The 19,801-nt window shown below is 41.0% G+C and overlaps 1 protein-coding gene across 1 annotated transcript in view; it reads right to left on the bottom strand.

The window, feature by feature from the left end:
- CCDC17 (coiled-coil domain containing 17) overlaps positions 1-19,801 on the bottom strand; it is a 785,488-nt gene that overhangs the window by 256,619 nt on the left and 509,068 nt on the right. Inside the window, exon 12 of the mRNA XM_044086848.1 lies at positions 14,001-14,216. Coding sequence (XP_043942783.1) covers positions 14,001-14,216 — 216 coding nt within the window. The remainder of the gene's footprint in view (positions 1-14,000; positions 14,217-19,801) is intronic.

Raw genomic sequence — 19,801 nt, 5'->3', positions numbered from 1 at the left:
ACCAGAAGAATGCAAAGTTCCTGTAATCACGGCTGCACAGGTAAAAACCACACTCTCCAAAGCCAAGAACACAGCATCCATGGGACCTGACAACATCCCAGGCTATGTTCTACACAAACTACAGAACGAACTGGCACCCCACCTAAGTACCAATCATAGCCTCACCTCAGACTTTGTGCCCATTGAATAGCGCACAGTGATGGTTATCCCACTCCATAAAGGGTGAGCCACCACAGACCCTGAGAACTACCACCCCATTAGCCTGATGAGCCTGGACTGCAAGGCCATGGAATGTATCATCATGGAACTTATAAACAAAGACATTGGTAATCTCCAAACTCTGAACCCTACCCAGTTCAGGTTTGTAAAAGGCAGATCATGTCTCCTAAACCTGATAGACTTCTTTGAAGCAGTCACCAAAGCTGTAGACGAGGGTAAGGTGGTTCACACAGCCTATCTAGATCTCACCAGGGCTTTTGACACCATCTCCCACTCTGGAATTGTAGATAAACTCACTAAACTAGGTATAAATCCCTATGTCACAAGATGGGTTGCCAACTGGCACACTGACAGAAACCACACTGTGAAAGTTGCTGACTTCAAATCCGACTTCACACCAGTGACAAGTGGAGTACCACAGGGTTCAGTCCTGGGCCCTCACCTGTTTGGTATCTACTTCTGTGAAGTACAGGCTAACGCAGAAGTGTTTTGGCTAACAAAGTTCACAGATAACTGCAAACTAGGAGACATAATCGAAACTCCTAATGATGTGGACATCCTACAAAAGAGCCTAACTGAGACAGATGCCTGGTGTCAAAGCCATGGCCTCAAGCTCAATGCCAAAACGTGTATTGTCATCCCCTTTGGTAAAAACTCTGTACCCATGAACTACCACATAGGTGGTAGTCTACTTAACACTGAAAGTGTGATAAGAAACCTTCAGACACATGTGGATAGTAGTCTCTCCTTTGATAATCACATTGCCACAGTAGTCAGGAAATCCTTCTACGTGGCACACCTCATCACAAAAGGTTTCTCATCCAGGAAAAAAGAGGTCATTGTTCCCCTCTACTCATCACTCATTAGATCCATTATAGAGTACAATGCCCCTTTTGGTATGTACCTCTCAAGACATCTACAACAACTGGAAAGGCCACAGAAATACCTCACAAAGATGATTACTGGCCTCAAACAGATGCCCTACGCAGACCGTCTCAAAAAACTCCAGCTTTACTCCGTTGCATATTACCTACTCAGAGGTGATCTCTGCTTAACATACAAAGGTACATCAAACCCAGAGCTGTTGGACATGCTCCACTTAAAGAAATCCTAATCCCTCCAAGCTACATGCTCTAGGGACTTAAACCTGGTCACCCCAATAAACAGAACATGCTGGAGGGATAGATTCCTGTCCCAGAGACTCCCCATACTCTGGAACAAACTACCTATCTATATCAAACAAAGCTCCTCATTAGCACTCCAAGAAAAATCTTGATAATTGGAAGGGAAATTGGAAATTCACACCGGGGATCACTTCTGTGGTTCTACTCGACAGTGGCGCAGGAAAATAATTTTCTTGGATGGTGAAAGCCAGGGTACCTTTTTGGCTAGGCTTATATAGGCCCTAGGGCCGATAGCCTAGTACCTACCTATGAACCTATGAACCTATTAAGACAAAAATTCTTTGGAAATAATAATTTCCCAGTTTAGATACTTCTAAGGAAACCAGCTCATTGGGCAACAAATGCACAGATCAATGCAAGAAAATCATTATGTCTAGATCTTTATAAAAACATTGACAGTGATATATGGCTCACTAGGGGCAGTGGTTATCCTGCTAAGTTTTCCATGCACATAAATATTAAAAAGTTAATGGCAGTGGTGTTAGCTGTGACAGTGTACTAGAACTTTCCGTGCTAGTGGATTTTACAGTCACAGGTAACACTTGTTTAATATTGCATATAATAAATAGTACTGTGCTGAAAATGCGTATTGCCCATTCAGACTATCCTGGCCAACAAAAACAAATAAATAAAAACACGAGGGAGGAGTTTTCTTATCAGTGGTACAGAATGATTATGTGTTGGTGGGAAATGGTATTGAACATTCATTTGATAGTACTGCATCTGCCAGGGAACCAGAAGTTATTCACAGATGAGTCTACTATCCATCCATCCCCAAACCCTTTTTCCCATTTTTGCACATGGGTCCAGGGTGTCACTTCAACTGTGACAATCATACACAGCCAGGGTTTACACTGCTAAATGGCTGTTACCTCAAAATGTACCAACATGGGAAATCAATGCTCCACACCTATGGTCACCCCCTCGTTGGTCAGGTCTGACCATAAGCTAATCACCCTTGATATCCACATCCCACCCCCACCCCCCAGTAAGGAAACCTCTGTAAAAAACTTCTCCAAAGCCAACTTCATGCTACTCAAGTCAGAAGTGACAAACTTCATGACACCCATGTAGATGGGAGATGAAAGTTCGACTGCTGAATCCTACACTAAGGCACTGTAGGAGCACATCCACTCGTGCATGAATCATGCCATCCCCAATAGAACCAAGATGCTCTCCTCCAAAAAAAGGAAGCCAATCTGGTGGTCCCTTGCTATAAACAAACTTTACAACAAAAGGAAGAAACTGTTGCAGAAAAGAGGAAAACCCCAGGATGCAAAAACTATCTTACCAGCCTCAATAAGAAGCTGAGATCCCTCATAAAATCCTCCAAAGCTAGTTACGAAAATAAAATTGCCAAAGATTCCAAAGACAACCAAAAGGCATTCTATAGCTATGTCAAGATTCTAAATGGCAATGCTCAGATCTGCTCTGAGCTACAACAGAATGGCATTAAATATACTGATCCCAAGGATATTGCCAATATCCTGGCAAATCGATTCAGTGCAAACGTCACCCCCCTCTCACCCACTAAAGGGCTCATCTCAATACCGAAAGATTGCCAAATTCTGGTAATAATGGCCACACAGGTAAAAAACACACTCTCCAAAGCTAAGAATTCAGCATCCATGGAATCAGACGACATCCCAGGCTGTGTACTACATGAACTATAAAATGAACTGGCACCTCACCTAAGTGTCATGTTTAACCATAGCCTCATCTCAAGCTTCATGCCCACTGAGTGGCACACAGCTACAGTTATCCCACTCCACAAGGTGGAATCCACCTTGGATTCTGGGAACTACCGCTCCATCAGTCTGATGAGCCTTATCTGCAAGACCATGGAGCATATTATCATGGAACTTATAAACAAAGACATTGGCAACCTTCAAACACTGGACCCCACACAGTTTGGGTTCAGGAAGGGCTGATCTTGTCTCCTAAACCTGATTGACTTCTTCAAATCAGTCTCCAGAGCTGTGGACAAGGGTAAGGTGGTCCAAACAGCCTATCTGGACATCGCCAAGGCTTTCGACACCATCCTCCACTCTGGAATCATAGATAAACTTACTAAGCTGAGCATTAATCCATATGTCACTTGATGGGTTGCCAACTGGCTTACTGACAGAACCCACACTGTAAAAGTAGCCGACTCCAAATCCAGCTCCAGATAAGTGACAAGTGGAGTACCTCAGGGTTCAGTCCTGGGACCACTCTTGTTTGGCATCTACTTCTCTAAAGTGCAGGCCAACACTAAGCGACTCTGGCTAACAAAGTTCGCAGATGACTGCAAACTAGGAGCCATTATTGAATCCCCAAATAATGTGGATAGTCTACAAAAGGGGCTTACAGAAACAGACGTTTGGTGCCAGAGCCATGGGCTGAAGCTCAATGCCAAGAAATCTATAGTTATCCCCTTTGGGAAAAAAATGTACCGGTGAATTACCGCATAGGTGGCAGTACACTAAACACCGAAAGTGTGATAAGAGACTTAGGGACACAGGTGGACAGTGGTCTCAACTTCAATAACCACATCACCACAACAGTCAGGAAATCCTTCTATGTGACACACCTCATCACTAAGGGCTTTTCATCCAGAAAAAAGGAGGTCATTGTCCCACTGTACTCATCCCTCATTAGACCCATTATAGAATACAATGCCCCATTTGGTATGTACTTCTCAAGACATCTGCAAAAAATGGAAAGGCCACAGAAATACCTCACTGAAAGAATCACAGGCCTAAAGCAGATGCCTTATACTAACCATCTAAAAAAACTCCACCTATACTCTGTCACATATCATCTACTCAGAGGCGATCTCTGCTTAACATACAAGGCCATGTCAAACCCAGAGCTGTTGGACATGCTACACTTAAAGAAATCCCAATCCCTCAGAGCCACACGCTCCATGGATCTAAACCTTGTCATCACAATGAACAAAACATGCTGGAGGGATAGGTTCCTGACCAAGAGACTCCCCAGACTCTGGAATAGACTGCCCATCTATATCAAACAAAGTGCCTCATTGGCCCTCTTCAAAAGGAACCTTGATGACTGGATGGGAGATAGGAAATTCACCCCGGGGATCACATCAGTCGCCCTGCTAGACAGGGGTCCAGGGAAGTAAATACTGGATGGGAAGAAATAGCCAGGGTACATTGTTATGGCTAGACTTGTATAGGCCCTAGGGCCGATAGCCTAGTACCAACCTATGAACCTATGAACCTATTAAGACAAAAATTCTTTGGAAATAATAATTTCCCAGTTTAGATACTTCTAAGGAAACCAGCTCATTGGGCAACACATGCACAGATCAATGCAAGAAAATCATTATGTCTACATCTTTATAAAAACATTGACAGTGATATATGGCTCACTAGGGGCAGTGGTTATCCTGCTAAGTTTTCCATGCACATAAATATTAAAAAGTTAATGGCAGTGGTGTTAGCTGTGACAGTGTACTAGAACTTTCCGTGCTAGTGGATTTTACAGTCACAGGTAACACTTGTTTAATATTGCATATAATAAATAGTACTGTGCTGAAAATGGGTATTGCCCATTCAGACTATCCTGGCCAACAAAAACAAATAAATAAATAAATAAAAACACGAGGGAGGAGTTTTCTTATCAGTGGTACAGAATGATTATATGTCGGTGGGAAATGGTATTGAACATTCATTTGATAGTACTCCATCTGCCAGGGAACCAGAAGTTATTCACAGATGAGTCTAGTATCCATCCATCCCCAACCCCTTTTTCCCATTTTTTGCACATGGGTCCAGGGTGCCACTTCAGCTGTGACAATCATATACAGCCAGGGTTTACACTGCTAAATGGCTGTTACCTCAAAATGTACCAATATGGGAAATCAATGCTCCACACCTATGGTCACCCCCTCATTGGTCAGGTCTGACCATAAACTAATCACCCTTGACATCCACATCCCACCCCCACCCCCCAGTAAGAAAACCTCTGTAAAAACTTCTCCAAAGCCAACTTCATGCTACTCAAGTCAGAAGTGACAAACTTCATGACACCCATGCAGATGGGAGCTGAAAGTTCGACTGCTGAATCCTACACTAAGGCACTGTAGGACACATCCACTCGTGCATGAATCATGCCATCCCCAACAGAACCAAGATGCTCTCCTCCAAAAAAAAGAAAGCCAATTTGGTGGTCCCTTGCCATAAACAAACTTTACAACAAAAGGAAGAAACTGTTGCAGAAAAGAGGAAAATCCCAGGATGCAATATCTCTCTTACCAGCCTCAATAAGAAGCTGAGATCCCTCATAAAATCCTCCAAAGCTAGTTATGAAAATAAAATTGCCAAAGATTCCAAAGACAACCACAAGGCATTCTATAGCTATGTCAAGATTCTAAATGGCAATGCTCAGATCTGCTCTGAGCTACAAAAGAATGGCATTAAATATACTGATCCCAAGGATATTGCCAATATCCCGGCAGATCGATTCAGTGCAAACGTCACCCCCCTCTCACCCACTAAAGGGCTCATCTCAATACCGAAAGATTGCCAAATTCCAGTAATAATGGCCACACAGGTAAACAACACACTTTCCAAAGCTAAGAATACAGCATCCATGGGACCAGACGACATCCCAGGCTGTGTACCACATGAACTACAAAATGAACTGGCACCTCACCTAAGTGTCATGTTTAACCATAGCCTCATCTCAGGCTTCATGCCCACTGAGTGGCGCACAGCTACAGTTATCCCACTCCACAAGGGGGGATCCACCTTGGATCCCGAGAACTACCGCCCCATCAGTCTGATGAGCCTGATCTTTAAGGCCATGGAGCGTATTATCATGGAACTTATAAACAAAGACATTGGCAACCTTCAAACACTGGACCCCACGCAGTTTGGGTTCATGAAGGGCTGATCTTGTCTTCTGAACCTAATTGACTTCTTCAAATCAGTCTCCAGAGCTGTGGACAAGGGTAAGGTGGCCCAAACAGTCTATCTGGACATCGCCAAGGCTTTCGACACCATCCCCCACTCTGGAATCATAGATAAACTTACTAAGCTGAGCATTAATCCATATGTCACTTGATGGGTTGCTAACTGGCTTACTGACAGAACCCACACTGTAACAGTAGCCGACTTCAAATCCAGCTTCATACAAGTGACAAGTGGAGTACCTCAGGGTTCAATCCTGGGACCGCTCTTGTTTGGCATCTACTTCTCTGAAGTGCAGTCCAACACTAAGGGACTCTGGCTAACAAAGTTCGCAGATGACTGCAAACTAGGAGCCATTATTCAATCCCCAAATGATGTGGATAGTCTACAAAAGGGGCTTACAGAAACAGATGTTTGGTGCCAGAGACATGGGCTCAAGCTCAGTGCCAAGAAATGTATAGTTATCCCCTTTGGGAAAAAACATGTACCGGTGAATTACCACATAGGTGGCAGTACACTAAACACCAAAAGTGTGATAAGAGACTTAGGGACACAGGTGGACAGTGGTCTCATCTTCAATAACCACATTGCCACAGCAGTCAGGAAATCCTTCTATGTGACACTCCTCATCACTAAGGGATTTTCATCCAGAAAAAGGAGGTCATTGTCCCACTGTACTCATCCCTCATTAGACCCATTATAGGATACAACGCCCCATTTGGTATGTACCTCTCAAGACATCTGCAACAACTGGAAAGGCCGCAGAAATACCTCACTAAAAGAATCACAGGCCTAAAGCAGATGCCCTATACTAACCATCTAAAACAACTCCACCTATACTCTGTCACATATCGTCTACTCAGAGGCGATCTCTGCTTAACATACAAGGCCATGTCAAACCCAGAGCTGTTGGACATGCTACACTTAAAGAAATCCCAATCCCTCAGAGCCACACGCTCCAGGGATCTAAACCTTCTCATCACAATGAGCAAAACATGCTGGAGGGATAGGTTCCTGACACAGAGACTCCCCAGACTCTGGAATAGACTGCCCATACATGTCAAGCAGAGTGTCTCTTTGGCCCTCTTCAAAAGGAACCTTGATGATTGGATGGGAGATAGGAAATTCACCCCGGGGATCACATCAGTCGCCCTGCTAGACAGGGGTCCAGGGAAGTAAATACTGTGGGAAGAAATATCCAGGGAATTGTTATGGCAGGCTTGTATAGGCCCTAGGGCCGATAGCCTAGTACCAACCTATGAACCTATGTATGATCTGTAAATACAAGAATTTATATATTTCAGTCTGAATCCCATTACCTCAAGGACATAAAAAATATACAAATATGTACTTAATGAGATTATAAATTTAGGAAAATGTGCAAACTCTAAACAGATCATTTTTGTAGGGGCAAGGCTGCATTCCACATGATGAGGTGCTGCCTCTTTCTACCTTACTTATACATTCTCACTCCAGAGTTGCTGCAAGTCAGATAAAGAGTGATTATGAAATGATGTAAATTATGATTTCTCATTTTCTTCTACTCACCAGCCTTTAAGAAGACTAAAGTGCATGTTTCAAATATTTACAGACTGCTTCAATAGATAGTAAGCAAACAGCTACTGAGGAGACAGCAATTTTATCAAATACAGGCTGTGTAATGTAAGATCAAGCAAAAAGAGTTTGACAAAAGCTATGGTAAACCTTTGCAGACGCCATACGACAAAATCTTCATCTACATCATGACTGACAGCTACATTCAGAGATTTTCTCAGATATTACAAGATGGATAGCATTAACAATGAAAGTATTTCTCTTTTCAGCCAGTGCTGTAGTTTTTCAGTTCTTAATGGCTGGACATGGATCATGGAGCTATTGTGTTATCTCATTAAAAAAAAAGAAGAAGGCTTTTTCATTCTAATCTATTTAACATTTGTTAACCCGGAAAGTCCGACTTGGAATGAAGCCAGTTTTCAGCAGAGGCCCAGGGTGAAACACTCCAGATACATGTCTTTGTAACGTGGGAAGAAACCCACATGAATAAAGGGAGGACATACAGACTCTGCACAGAAGGCACTCCAGCCAAGAATCAAACCAGAGAACCTCTTGCTGTGAGGTAACAACATTACCACTGCACTACTGTGCTGTCTAAATCTAATTGAATCCCCTAGACAATTCTGGGAAAGCTGACCAAAAGCAATTTCAAGTTTTCTGTTTTGTTTTTTTTTCCAGGAGTGCTCTGCTGTCCCAGAAAATCATAGTATCTCCTCCTTCTGGGGATGTTTCTCAATATGTAATGCTTCTATGATGGTGGACAGGGGCAAGTCTATAAGATGTTCAAGGCATAGGCACAAATCCATGCTATCCTCTTGCCCTTAGGACCACATATTGGGTAAAAGTTGGTTATATTAGCTAGGTTTGTAAGGGTACTTAAGCTGTTAGCCTAGTACTCTTCTATGATGCTATAAACCCATGGAACTGATTTTTGTAAAGCAGGGTCAGATGTTGTACCCTTCACAGAGCAATCTACACCTCACAGCTTGAAGGCTAATGTTCAGATACCAGCTTTTGTTCACTTTTCTATTAATGTGGTTCAAGTTCCACAAAAAAGTAGTACAACCAAGCACCATGGAATATTATCTGCATAAATAGTAAATGTTTCAGTTCCAGTGTAAATTGTAGACAAAAAGAATGTTTTGCCCTTCCTATGGCTTAGGATTACCTCACTTATCTTGCTAATTTTGGTTTATTTTATCTGTTAGGCATGTTGTTCTGAACTCTCATTTTGCCTCCTCTGAGATCCAGTGCTAGCTTTGATTTTTACTTTTTAAGCTGTTCTTGAAGGGAAAACAAATTTTTTTATCCCCTTGTAAGGTTTCATTTCTAAAAGGAGTTTGATTCATAGGATCATAGAATTATAGGATATTACTAGGCTCATGGTTCTGGGGCCCTTACAAGCCTAGCCAAGAGTTTATCCCCAAAAAAGAAACCCCAATCAGCACCTGTTGCCCCTGTCAATGAGGGACACAGGTGGAATTGTGGTTACCCATCCACTCATCAATGTTGCGCTTGAAGAGGGTCAGTGACGTACTTTGCATGGGGAGTCTATTCCAGAGACAGGGCAGCCTCTGGGAGACAAACCTGTCTCTCCAGCAGGTTTTGTTAATGTCACATATTAGATTCAAGCCTTTCGATTGGGTACTATGCGAGGAGTTAGACTTACAAATACAGTGCATCTCTAGTAGAGCAGGTTCTGAGATTACCTTGTAGGTGAAACACAGCTCACCTCTGAGCAATCTGTATGATAGAATAAAGTGATAATGATTTGAGCCTGTTCATATAGGACAGGTGCTGGAGGCCATGGATTCTCTTTGTGAGGTATTTCTGTGGCCTTTCCAGTTGGTACAGGTGTTTGGAGAGGTACATACCAAATGGGAGGTTGTACTCAATTATTGGCCTAATGAGGGAGGAGTACAGAGAGGTAATAATCTTCTTTTTTCTGGATTCAATTCCTTTACTTATGAGGTGAACCAAGTAAAAAAATTTTCTGACCAATACAGAGAGTTCATAGATTAGTACTAGGTTAACTGCCCTTATGGCCCATTTTAAGCCTAGTTAATTACCCCATGTGAGAATCAAATCTTGCACCTTGTGTCTGTAAGGTGAACACCTTAACTATTATGCCAACCTCCCTTTCAAGATTATTTCCTTTTCATCCAGTATTTCTTTTGACCCAGGTCATGCTGCTTCTGTTTTTTTTTTCCCTTGGAATAACATATTTATTGACTGCAATCCCTTATGCAAGAAGAGGTTCTGATTTCCAACTTTTGGTGTACAAAGATCCTGTTACTACTTTTCACAGAGGTAGTTGATTATTAATCCGTCTGTTGTGCCTAAGCTCATGCCTGCCTTTGTGCTTAACCAATTACTGCCTTTTCACTTCATCCTCAAAAAAGAAGTAAAGGGTTTCTAGGGGTCCCTAGAATCAACTCTGACTTTTATTGAAATGACAAAAGATTTCCAGAAAACTAATCACTTTGTTTTCTTTGTTACCTTTGTTTCAGGTAGGCCAGGTGAGACAGGTGGAAACAAATTACTTGAAATGGTTAGTTAGACTGCTTTTTGTTATGACACCCCTGCTCTTTAGTGGATAAGAGCGTAACTTGCTACGTCATCCTTCTTCTGAAGAGTTCCTGTAGGTGATACCTGCAAAGCTGTACTCACCTATTCACTTCATAGCTTTGACAAATGCTATTTATTGGGCATGCAGCTCAGTGTAAGAGGGTGTTTTGTGATTGCTATGGTCTTCAGCTGTTTTCTACTCCACAGTAATTCATAGTTTCGTATTTTACACTTATGTGAAGGTTCAAACCAAGTAAAATGTCAGCTGTAATGTAACAGTTGTGTGAGGAACTTGCCCCGACAGCAGATATTTAATATTTTTTGGTCTCTTTACTTAGACCCCCTCTTTCACCATTCTTTCGTATGATTTTTCTTTATTTTTGTCTTCATGTAGTGATGCTGTGTGAATGTTTGAATAATGTCTTGAGTTGAAGAACAACTCAGGATGTCACTGTAATGAGAGAAAGCCCGAGAAGCATCTGGCAGTTTAAGCAGAATATATTGAGTCTTGACTGTTATGGCAGTATCTCCATACAATACAGTTACTTCTGAAGTTAACTAGCTGTTACACTGTCTGCACATCCTGAGGAGATGCAGATTAATCACATCTTAAACAAAAAGTTTATAAAACAACACAGCATGCTGTTTGTTTACTGGATGAGTTATTTTGTCAGTTAATTTTTGGATGGTTTCTTGCAAAAGTGTTCAGGGTGTGCAAGAACGGTACCTTTCCACTGGTAAAATGCAATAATAGTGGACTAGACTCCAAATGATGAAGGTCTCACTGGTTGCTACTTGCATTTATATAGCAGCAACCTCCTTGTAGCTAAAAGCTGTAACTGCAGGCAACATTCGGTCTGATATTCATCACTGCTAAAATGTTCAGGCTTGCAGAGGTGGCATAGACCACAAATACAGAATGAAAAGAAGATAAAGAAATCAAATGTATTTTAATATGCTGAATTATTTATAGAAATGTACCTAACCCTTTGCACTGAACTCAGACAGAAAAGACTGTTTCACTGTCTTGTGAGGGAACAAACCTTTATGGGAAACAGTGGAGATGGGGTTTCCACAGCTACGATTCCAGTAATTCAGTCTTCATTCTAATGTGTTCAAGTGAATTTACTGTGAAAGATCTCATTCCACAACACAGTCAAGCAGAAAATCACTCCCACAACATCTAAAACTGAAAACGTCATAAATTTAAATTAGCAACACACAAAGGATCAGAAAATACATAAAACTCTTTTTGCGGGGTGAGCCTTCACACCCATTATCTCTAAATATATCGACTCTGAGGTCACACTAACTAAGAGTAAAGGAAAAAGGCTGAAGACAATGCACGTCACCTTCTCCTTCTTCTCTGAGAGCAACACAGCACTCAATGTGCCATCAAATCGGTGCCACACATATATGAACAACCATCCTGCTACAACATTCTGAGTGCTGCAGCAGCGAGTCTAAATAAACGGAAGGTTTCCTGCTTCAAACACGTTCCACTCACTGAAAAGGTAGAATCAAGGATATGCCCTACAATCAAAGATAAATATTACTGTAATACCCTTTCTAGAAGAGGTTAGTTGTTCTTATCTTTCCATTTTTTAATGACTGTGTAGCCTGTTTTTCTATAACTTACTAAGTGGCTTGTACTTTTTGGTGGCGATTTCTTCTTTCATTTTTCTGCATAATTTAGGTGACCACTTTCATCATTTATTTGTGCTTTATCACATCTCTCCTTAATACACTTCAGGATTTTGCTCAGATTTTTGCAAAACAGCAGACAGAATTGATATATTCCTGTTGTAGAAAGAGGCAGCTACTGGTAAGCATACAACACAAGTTGCAATACGTATCTCAACTAATTTTTCTGTTCATTCACAAACTTACACAAAGTATATTTCAAAGTCTTGCTATCCATCCTATTTATTCATTTTTTTTTATTTAGTATGAGTAGTTTCCAACATCTACTGCCCACAGGTCAGGGAGTATCATATAAAAACAAAATTAACTGAAAATGTTTTTTGTTTTGACTGTAGATGGCATGTATGAAAGTATGTGTGAGTATGGGTCCACCTGGGAGATTGTAATAGGGAGTTAAGTATAGGGAGTTAGGATATGGGTGCTCGTGGGAAGGAGATGAATGTATGAATGTGTGTGGGGGTTGGGTGGCTGTTATAATTCCACACACCCTTAGATAAATGAGAAAAGCCTGCAACATTGAGTCAGTGACATCACTAGCCACCAGGGATAACTCAGTAGACACAGGTTGGGGAGGAAGGACACTAGTCCCCCAGCATATGTGGATAGGAACAGAAATACTAGACACCACTGAGACCTTTTCATGCTTTAATGGCACTTAAGCCTAATGGGAATTTACTTGGCATTTAAGCATAATGGGGATCTACCTGAAACTAAACTGCCCAGCACTTATTTCTACCACTATGGATGACCATGGACTTTTGGCTGTGTTTATTACCATGAGTGGCCAGCAGTGATCATGCTAATTTATGCAACTGAAGGATTCTCTGAATCACTCGACTGCATAAATGACTTACTGCAGGCAGGTCTGAGGGAAGGTGCATGGCTAATTAGCATACTCCTCTCCCCAGAGTACCTCATTAGCATTTAGCATGGCCACAGAGGTAATCCACCATGGTGCTGCATGTCTTAGGGTTGCAGGACCATTGTGGGGCTGTCTCTGAATCATAAAAGGTTACTGTGAGGTGTACACCACCTGTACACCATATGGGAACCTTTCTAAATCAGGTCCAACATCTTTCCATAAATAATCTAACCAAGGGTTATACTACTGCAGTCTTAGTTAAGTATTTCTAACACTGAGTAAGCACTACTAACCCATACTCATCAATGTCTTATTTGCCATATTAAGTCATTCTTTGAGCAAATGCAGATGTGAAACATTGAATATTTCATTTTTGTAAGTCCAAAAATGCTTATAATTGCTTTTCATTTGCTAAATGTCATCTACTGTAGCTTTTTGTGACTTCATTTATTGACATGTCAAGTGGTAAAGTGTCTGTTAAATCTATTTTCACTATCGCTTTGATGTGAGTATAAAAAGAATGTCATATTCCCTTTTCTCTGCCTTATATCAGTACCCACAAAGCAACCTTTCTCTATCTGTAATAAATCAAAAGGTCATATAGACATCAGTTCTTCTCTATGTAAATATTTCTGTACACAACATAGCGCAAAGAAAGAGGTATGAACATACAAAATGGGCGTTCCATTTTAAATATTTTATATTTAAAAAAAATGTTCCCTGTTGTCCAATGACATATATAACTGTGTTAGGATAATGCTGTAAAATCTGTGGACCCTTTTCTTTATCATCTGATACTGTCCCGAAAAACACATTCACTTCTGATAATAATCTGCATCTCTGAATATAAAAAATTATATTTGCACTTGAAAAATGTTTAAAAGTATGGTGTTTGTGTTTGCACTTATATCAGAAGTACTACTTTGCAATAATAATAACAGTAGTAATAATAATAAAAAAATAATAATATTTACAAACATGAGCACATACCTTGGGACAGGCTGCTTGGCTGACAGCATTGCAATATTCCCTTTATAAGAATCGGTGAGGTACGGCATGGTTCTTCCTATTTCACAATAAACTGCAGGCAGTGTTGTTGGCTTCCCCATCTCTTGCCCATTGCTGTACAGACCAGCAACAAGACGGACAAGGCTAACAGTTGGATCTAAGCCAAGTATAAAGTCATAGAATACCACAAATCCAGCCCTATAATATAAAAAGACAAATGACTGTCATTTTACATTGCAATTTTGTTACAAATAAAGATATAAGCTTGTCAGTCGAAAAGTATGCCTTGACCAAACTCCTGACCCTGTGTGTCCTAAACTATTCAGCATTTGTGGGCCGGGCATTGTTTCCATTAACACTACTGCCATATCTCACTAGTTTAGAACAATGCCTTTATTACACCATGCAGGTCTGCATCTCATGCAATTTCTAGTTTTACTATTTTTAGTGGCAGATTTTTCTGAGCAGCTCTCTTTTAGTGAAGAAGTAATATATTTTTATTTTAATCCTCCTCCTGCCCACTGATTCCTCTGCATTGCCCATGCTGTAGCTTCATAGCTAGCTTATTCTAAAAAGGGTTGCTTTAGGTCATACATTCCACCCAGTTAATACACAAGTAAACCAATCTCTGAAACACATGCATTTTCTCGAATTTCCTTTTGTGCAATGTGTTTTCTCCCTTAAGTACTTGCTGGTCTTTTAATTTTTCTTCATGCTATTAGGTGAATTAGCAATCATGTAAATTGCCTATAGATGGGTAGCATTGTGTTTGTGAGCACATGTATATATTCCATGATGGACTGGTGTCCAAACCAGTATTGATTCCTTGCCTTACACTCACTGTTTACTGCTCAGTTTTCTGTAGCGAGCCAGATACCACTTGTCAAAAGAGCAGAATATGCATCCTTTAAGTATACTAGTTATCACACATCTTTAAGTCTGCCCCTGTAACACGTTGTCCCATTTTCTTTCTGTGGACATGCAATTGCAACTAATGGACAGTGCTTGAAGCTACTCTGAGTTTGCCAATATGATGCACTTTAGAACATAATACAATAAAATTCTCTAGACTGCATTACTCAAACACAACAGATAGTATTATGCAAATTCAGTTGAGACTTCGTATGCAGATATTATCCTTGTTCTTTCATATTGCACACCCTGCATTGCTTGCTGCATTGCTCTCTCCATAAGTGAGCTTTGCTCATGTAATTTAGCTGGCAAATTTTTGTGCATTTCTGTTCCACCACTGAGCTCTGCTACAGAGCTGGTACAATCCCATACTCCACACTGCCTGAAGGATACACAGATGCATAGACCTGAAGAGAGGCCTCAATTAAGGAAGTTAAATCTTACTTGGTAACACTGATTAAGTTAATAGCTCACTGGTCGAGTCACTGCTATCATACTGCTGGCTTCTAGCCCTGATACGACTGAATTGTTCACCATTGTAAAGGAGTGTGTGTGTGTGTGTGTGTGTGTGTGTGTGTGTGTGTGTGTGTGTGTGTGTGTGTGTGTGTGTGTGTGTGTGCATGTGCAGCATACTGTGTGGGTTGCATGACAAAATCTTTTTCATACTCCAAGGTACAAGACATTTTTCATAGTGAATGTGCAAGGTATAAAAACTTAGCCATGTGACCTTCATGGTGGAAATGGACTATTACCATTTTTCCTGAGCACTGTATCCTCTTTGTCTCTTTCTCTCTCATTTGTGATTAGCTATTCTATGTGATGACCACTATATGCCTATGCCCACACATTGGCAAGCCCCTAGGAAAAGAACTCACTTATGACAGGCCGTGTGCTTACTACTCCATCCACAATGCAGCAGGCAGTCTGTGCTCAGCTGGTAGGTGTCTGAGTCCTGAACCTGTGACGTGTCAAATACCAGGATCCCTCAGTTCCCAAAGGTAAACTGCACATCTCAGATCACTTCTATGGCCATCATCAACAGCATCAAATGGTGGCTTGAATCTAATACAGCAAGTAATTTTACTGTGCATTTTAACTGACTTATTGTAATGCCCCAATGTTATGAATGAAATTTGTTTTATGTTATATAAATTTCTGATGAAATTCCCTCAATACAGAGGAATGAAAGCATTATAAAATTAAAAGTTTAAAAGGTGTCGCAACTGTATATTTTTTATATTATATGGGAAATATAGTGTTATACATTGAGCATTTAGTTTTGCTTGAAAACATGAAAGACTTTTATGTTTTTTAAATAATCACTTTATAGTTTAGTTTGGGAGTGGAGCTGTGTCAGGATAATGTCATACTAACCATTTGTTTTGGGCAGCATACCAGCCTACACAATTCATAAACGTCACTGAAATTCCAAGTGTGTCTACGTATGCATCTGTGTGGCAGCAAAAGGCCATATATGGATTAGAACTGCACATAACAGTGGCCACCATCAGTTGGGATTAACAAGGCCCAGAAATGTGCACTATGAGATACCTTTACTGCTATGCATGTATGGTGTAACAATGAGGACTACTGACACCAAAAAAAAAAATAACGAAGTAACACAATATCATTGAAAATGTGATGGCAACACAGTGTGAGCAACATTACAACATTACAAAAATGTATGCGAACTCAGATATAACCATTGTGCAACTGATGTTTCTATGTGCTCTACTGTGGAAACAAACGACATGATGCACAACTGGCACTTGTGAAAATGATGCAGCACCACTGCCACCAATCACAAGTCCAACAGCAGTATGCCCTCGTGAACAATAATGTGTAAATAAATGCTGCTTTGTAGTTATAACACAGAGTAGAAATCTGTCATGACTCACCATCATGCATGGTGGCATTCTAGGTGCAGATTCATGGGACCCTGACACTCCATTGTCTTATATAGTACCATATGCATTCTACAATATAATGAAAATGCCAGACATGTTGCTGTACATTTGTGACATTGCACCCAGCACAATGTATTGTGACAATGGATATCACCCAGTAATGACACAGCACCTCTCCCTATGGTTTCCTCAAAGATCCAGCACAACATCCAGAAATCACAAGCGAGACAGGCAGTCAACATATATGCATGTGTGTGTGTGTGTGTGTGTGTGTGTGTGTGTGTGTGTGTGTGTGTGTGTGTGTGTGTGTGTGTGTGTGTGTGTGCGTGTGTGTATGCATCTTTATCTCTCATCAGCCACAGACACTATCACATCCAAGGCAAAGGGTCCTTGTTTGTATTGTATCTGTAGGGGAAGGGGGCACATCTGGCTGCCTAGTAGCAATATTATGGAATTTCAGTGCTAGCAAATAAGCACTTTAATCCATTCCCAACAATCATATATTACAGTGTTGGGGAGAAAAGATGATATCCATACTGACTAGCCTAGAACGGTTACCTTTTTATGCTATTTAAAGAAGCAAACATCAAATTGCTCACTTCATGAAAGTGTGTAGGTAGCACACACACACACACACACACACACACACACACACACACACACACACACACACACACACACGCACAAACATGCATGCACACACACACACACACACACACACACACACACACACACACACACACACACACACACACACACACACACACACGCACACACACACACACACACACACACACACACACACACACACACACACACACACACACACACACACACACACACACACACACACACACACACACACACACACACACACACACACACACACACACACACACACACACACACACACACACACACACACACACACACACACACACACACACACACACACACACACACACACACACAGAGTTAGGCTGTTGCCTTCTCTCACTGAATTTTAGTCACAATGCACTGCATGCTATTATCAATATTAATGTGCTATGTCTTTGGAATGAGTGCATGACAGAAGTCCAAGTCTAAGACATGAAGACAACACAGGAATATATGCGACAGATCAGGCTGAATACTTGTGTTCCACGTGGTTTGAATGACCATGCCTTTTTCAAACCAGCGCTAATGAAAAAAAAGAAGTCAACATTTAAAACAGCAAATACTAAATTTTGTTGTAATTCTGTTTGAAGTATTTTTGCTAGGAAGTTTTGACACTGCACCCATAAGATGGTGGGGGTTGTGTCACTGACACCCCTCTTATACTTACTAACTCCAACATCACTGAGCCATGGAGTAAGGGGAGCATTTAATAATGTGACAGTCTCAGCATTTTCTCATTCAGGTGGCTCTCATTTTGGGATAGATAGGGAATGTAAAATAAAGCTGCTCTTTGGAAGCTTGAAGATGGGATTTTCCTGATAAATACATGCTAGTTGTACCAATCTTTTACTTCTTCAATTAGTGGGTTGGCCCAGCTGTATGAAGCATATCATTATCCTGCTTCATTTTTTATGAATGATACTTCTGTCGGACTGTCTGCTAAATGTTGACTGGGATTCAAGAAACTGCTGCGACAGTGCACCTTATATGTCAAGGTACCATTTTCTGATTCAACAACCTCCCTTACTTGATGCTGCATGGTACTCTAACATAAAGACATGCAGAACAGTGTAGGGCTGGCTCCATGGCCATGCTGAATGCAACTGAAGCAGTCCAGGGGAGAGGTATATGCTAATTAGCCATGTGCTCCCCCAATGCCTCTCAACATCTTAGAACAAGAAATCTGGACAAAGACATAAATAAAAGTGCAACAAAGGCCCAAGAATAGGGGCAATTTTTAAATATTGCTCTTACAAACTTAGAAAGTTGCAGGATTAACAGGTTTTATGTTAGTATGAATTTTATGAAGGGTATGTAGCCTAAAACTCACATCTGCCAGTATTTTCTAACTTCAATCATAAATGATTTCCCACTAGTTTGCCAGAAAAATACAATTTTATGAAAAATGGACCAAAAATGTGAGGCAAAAATCTGGACATTCTGAGAAAATCTTTATAGTTGAGAGGTACACCCCCCCCCCAAACCACCTCCAGAAAGGCATCAAGAAAATGCTCAGCTATGTAGTTCAGCATGGCCATCCCCACCATGTTGTGCTATTGAACATGGCCAAAAGGCCATGTTCAACTATCAGCCACGACCAAGGTACATGGATCATTGCAGGGGAACACTAGACACCAAGGATACCATGTACTTAAGTGCTTTAACAGTACTGTTAGTACTACTGGAATCAGGGGGTGAGGGAAACCACTAGACACCGGGACAGTGAAATTACTGCACTTACAGCATTCTGGTTATCAGGGGGCAGGAGGCATACTAGATACATGCCATAATGGCACTTCACCTATTAGAGGGTTGGGGGTAACTGCAGGATGGTAGACAGTTTCAGGGACAGGTATGAGGACTGTGGTATTCATGTTTATGTATTTCCATATGTGAGGGAGTAAATGAGAGGGTTGCCACTGTCTACACGAGCAGTAGGTTACTAACGTAATGTGCAGATTAGCAATGATCTCCACATCACTGTAGTAAATGAGATTCAGAAACATGCAAATTAGCCAGTAATGAGGTCCTACCTCATTGTGGCTGACATGTCTCTAAATCACAAAATGATACACTGTGGGAACAGGGCCTTTTTAGCATGAGACGTATGGCCAGTGTTAGGCCCTTTAATGAATCCCCAGGATTGTCTCCACAGACCATTTATGAAACTCCACCTGGAATATCATGAAATCTTTTCTCTTTACAGGCATATTTTAAACACTTTTGCTGAACATTCTTTTAATTACCATCTCCTTAGAGTAACACATAAAAGAAGAAATGGTGGAGATATTAGGCATGGCATAACAA

Source organism: Protopterus annectens, chromosome 10.part0 (genome assembly GCF_019279795.1).
Source record: "Protopterus annectens isolate FY-2018-M chromosome 10.part0, PAN1.0, whole genome shotgun sequence".
NCBI lineage: Eukaryota > Metazoa > Chordata > Ceratodontiformes > Protopteridae > Protopterus > Protopterus annectens.
The sequence above is the reverse complement of the archived record's forward strand: the minus strand, read 5'-3'. Positions and strand labels throughout refer to the sequence as shown.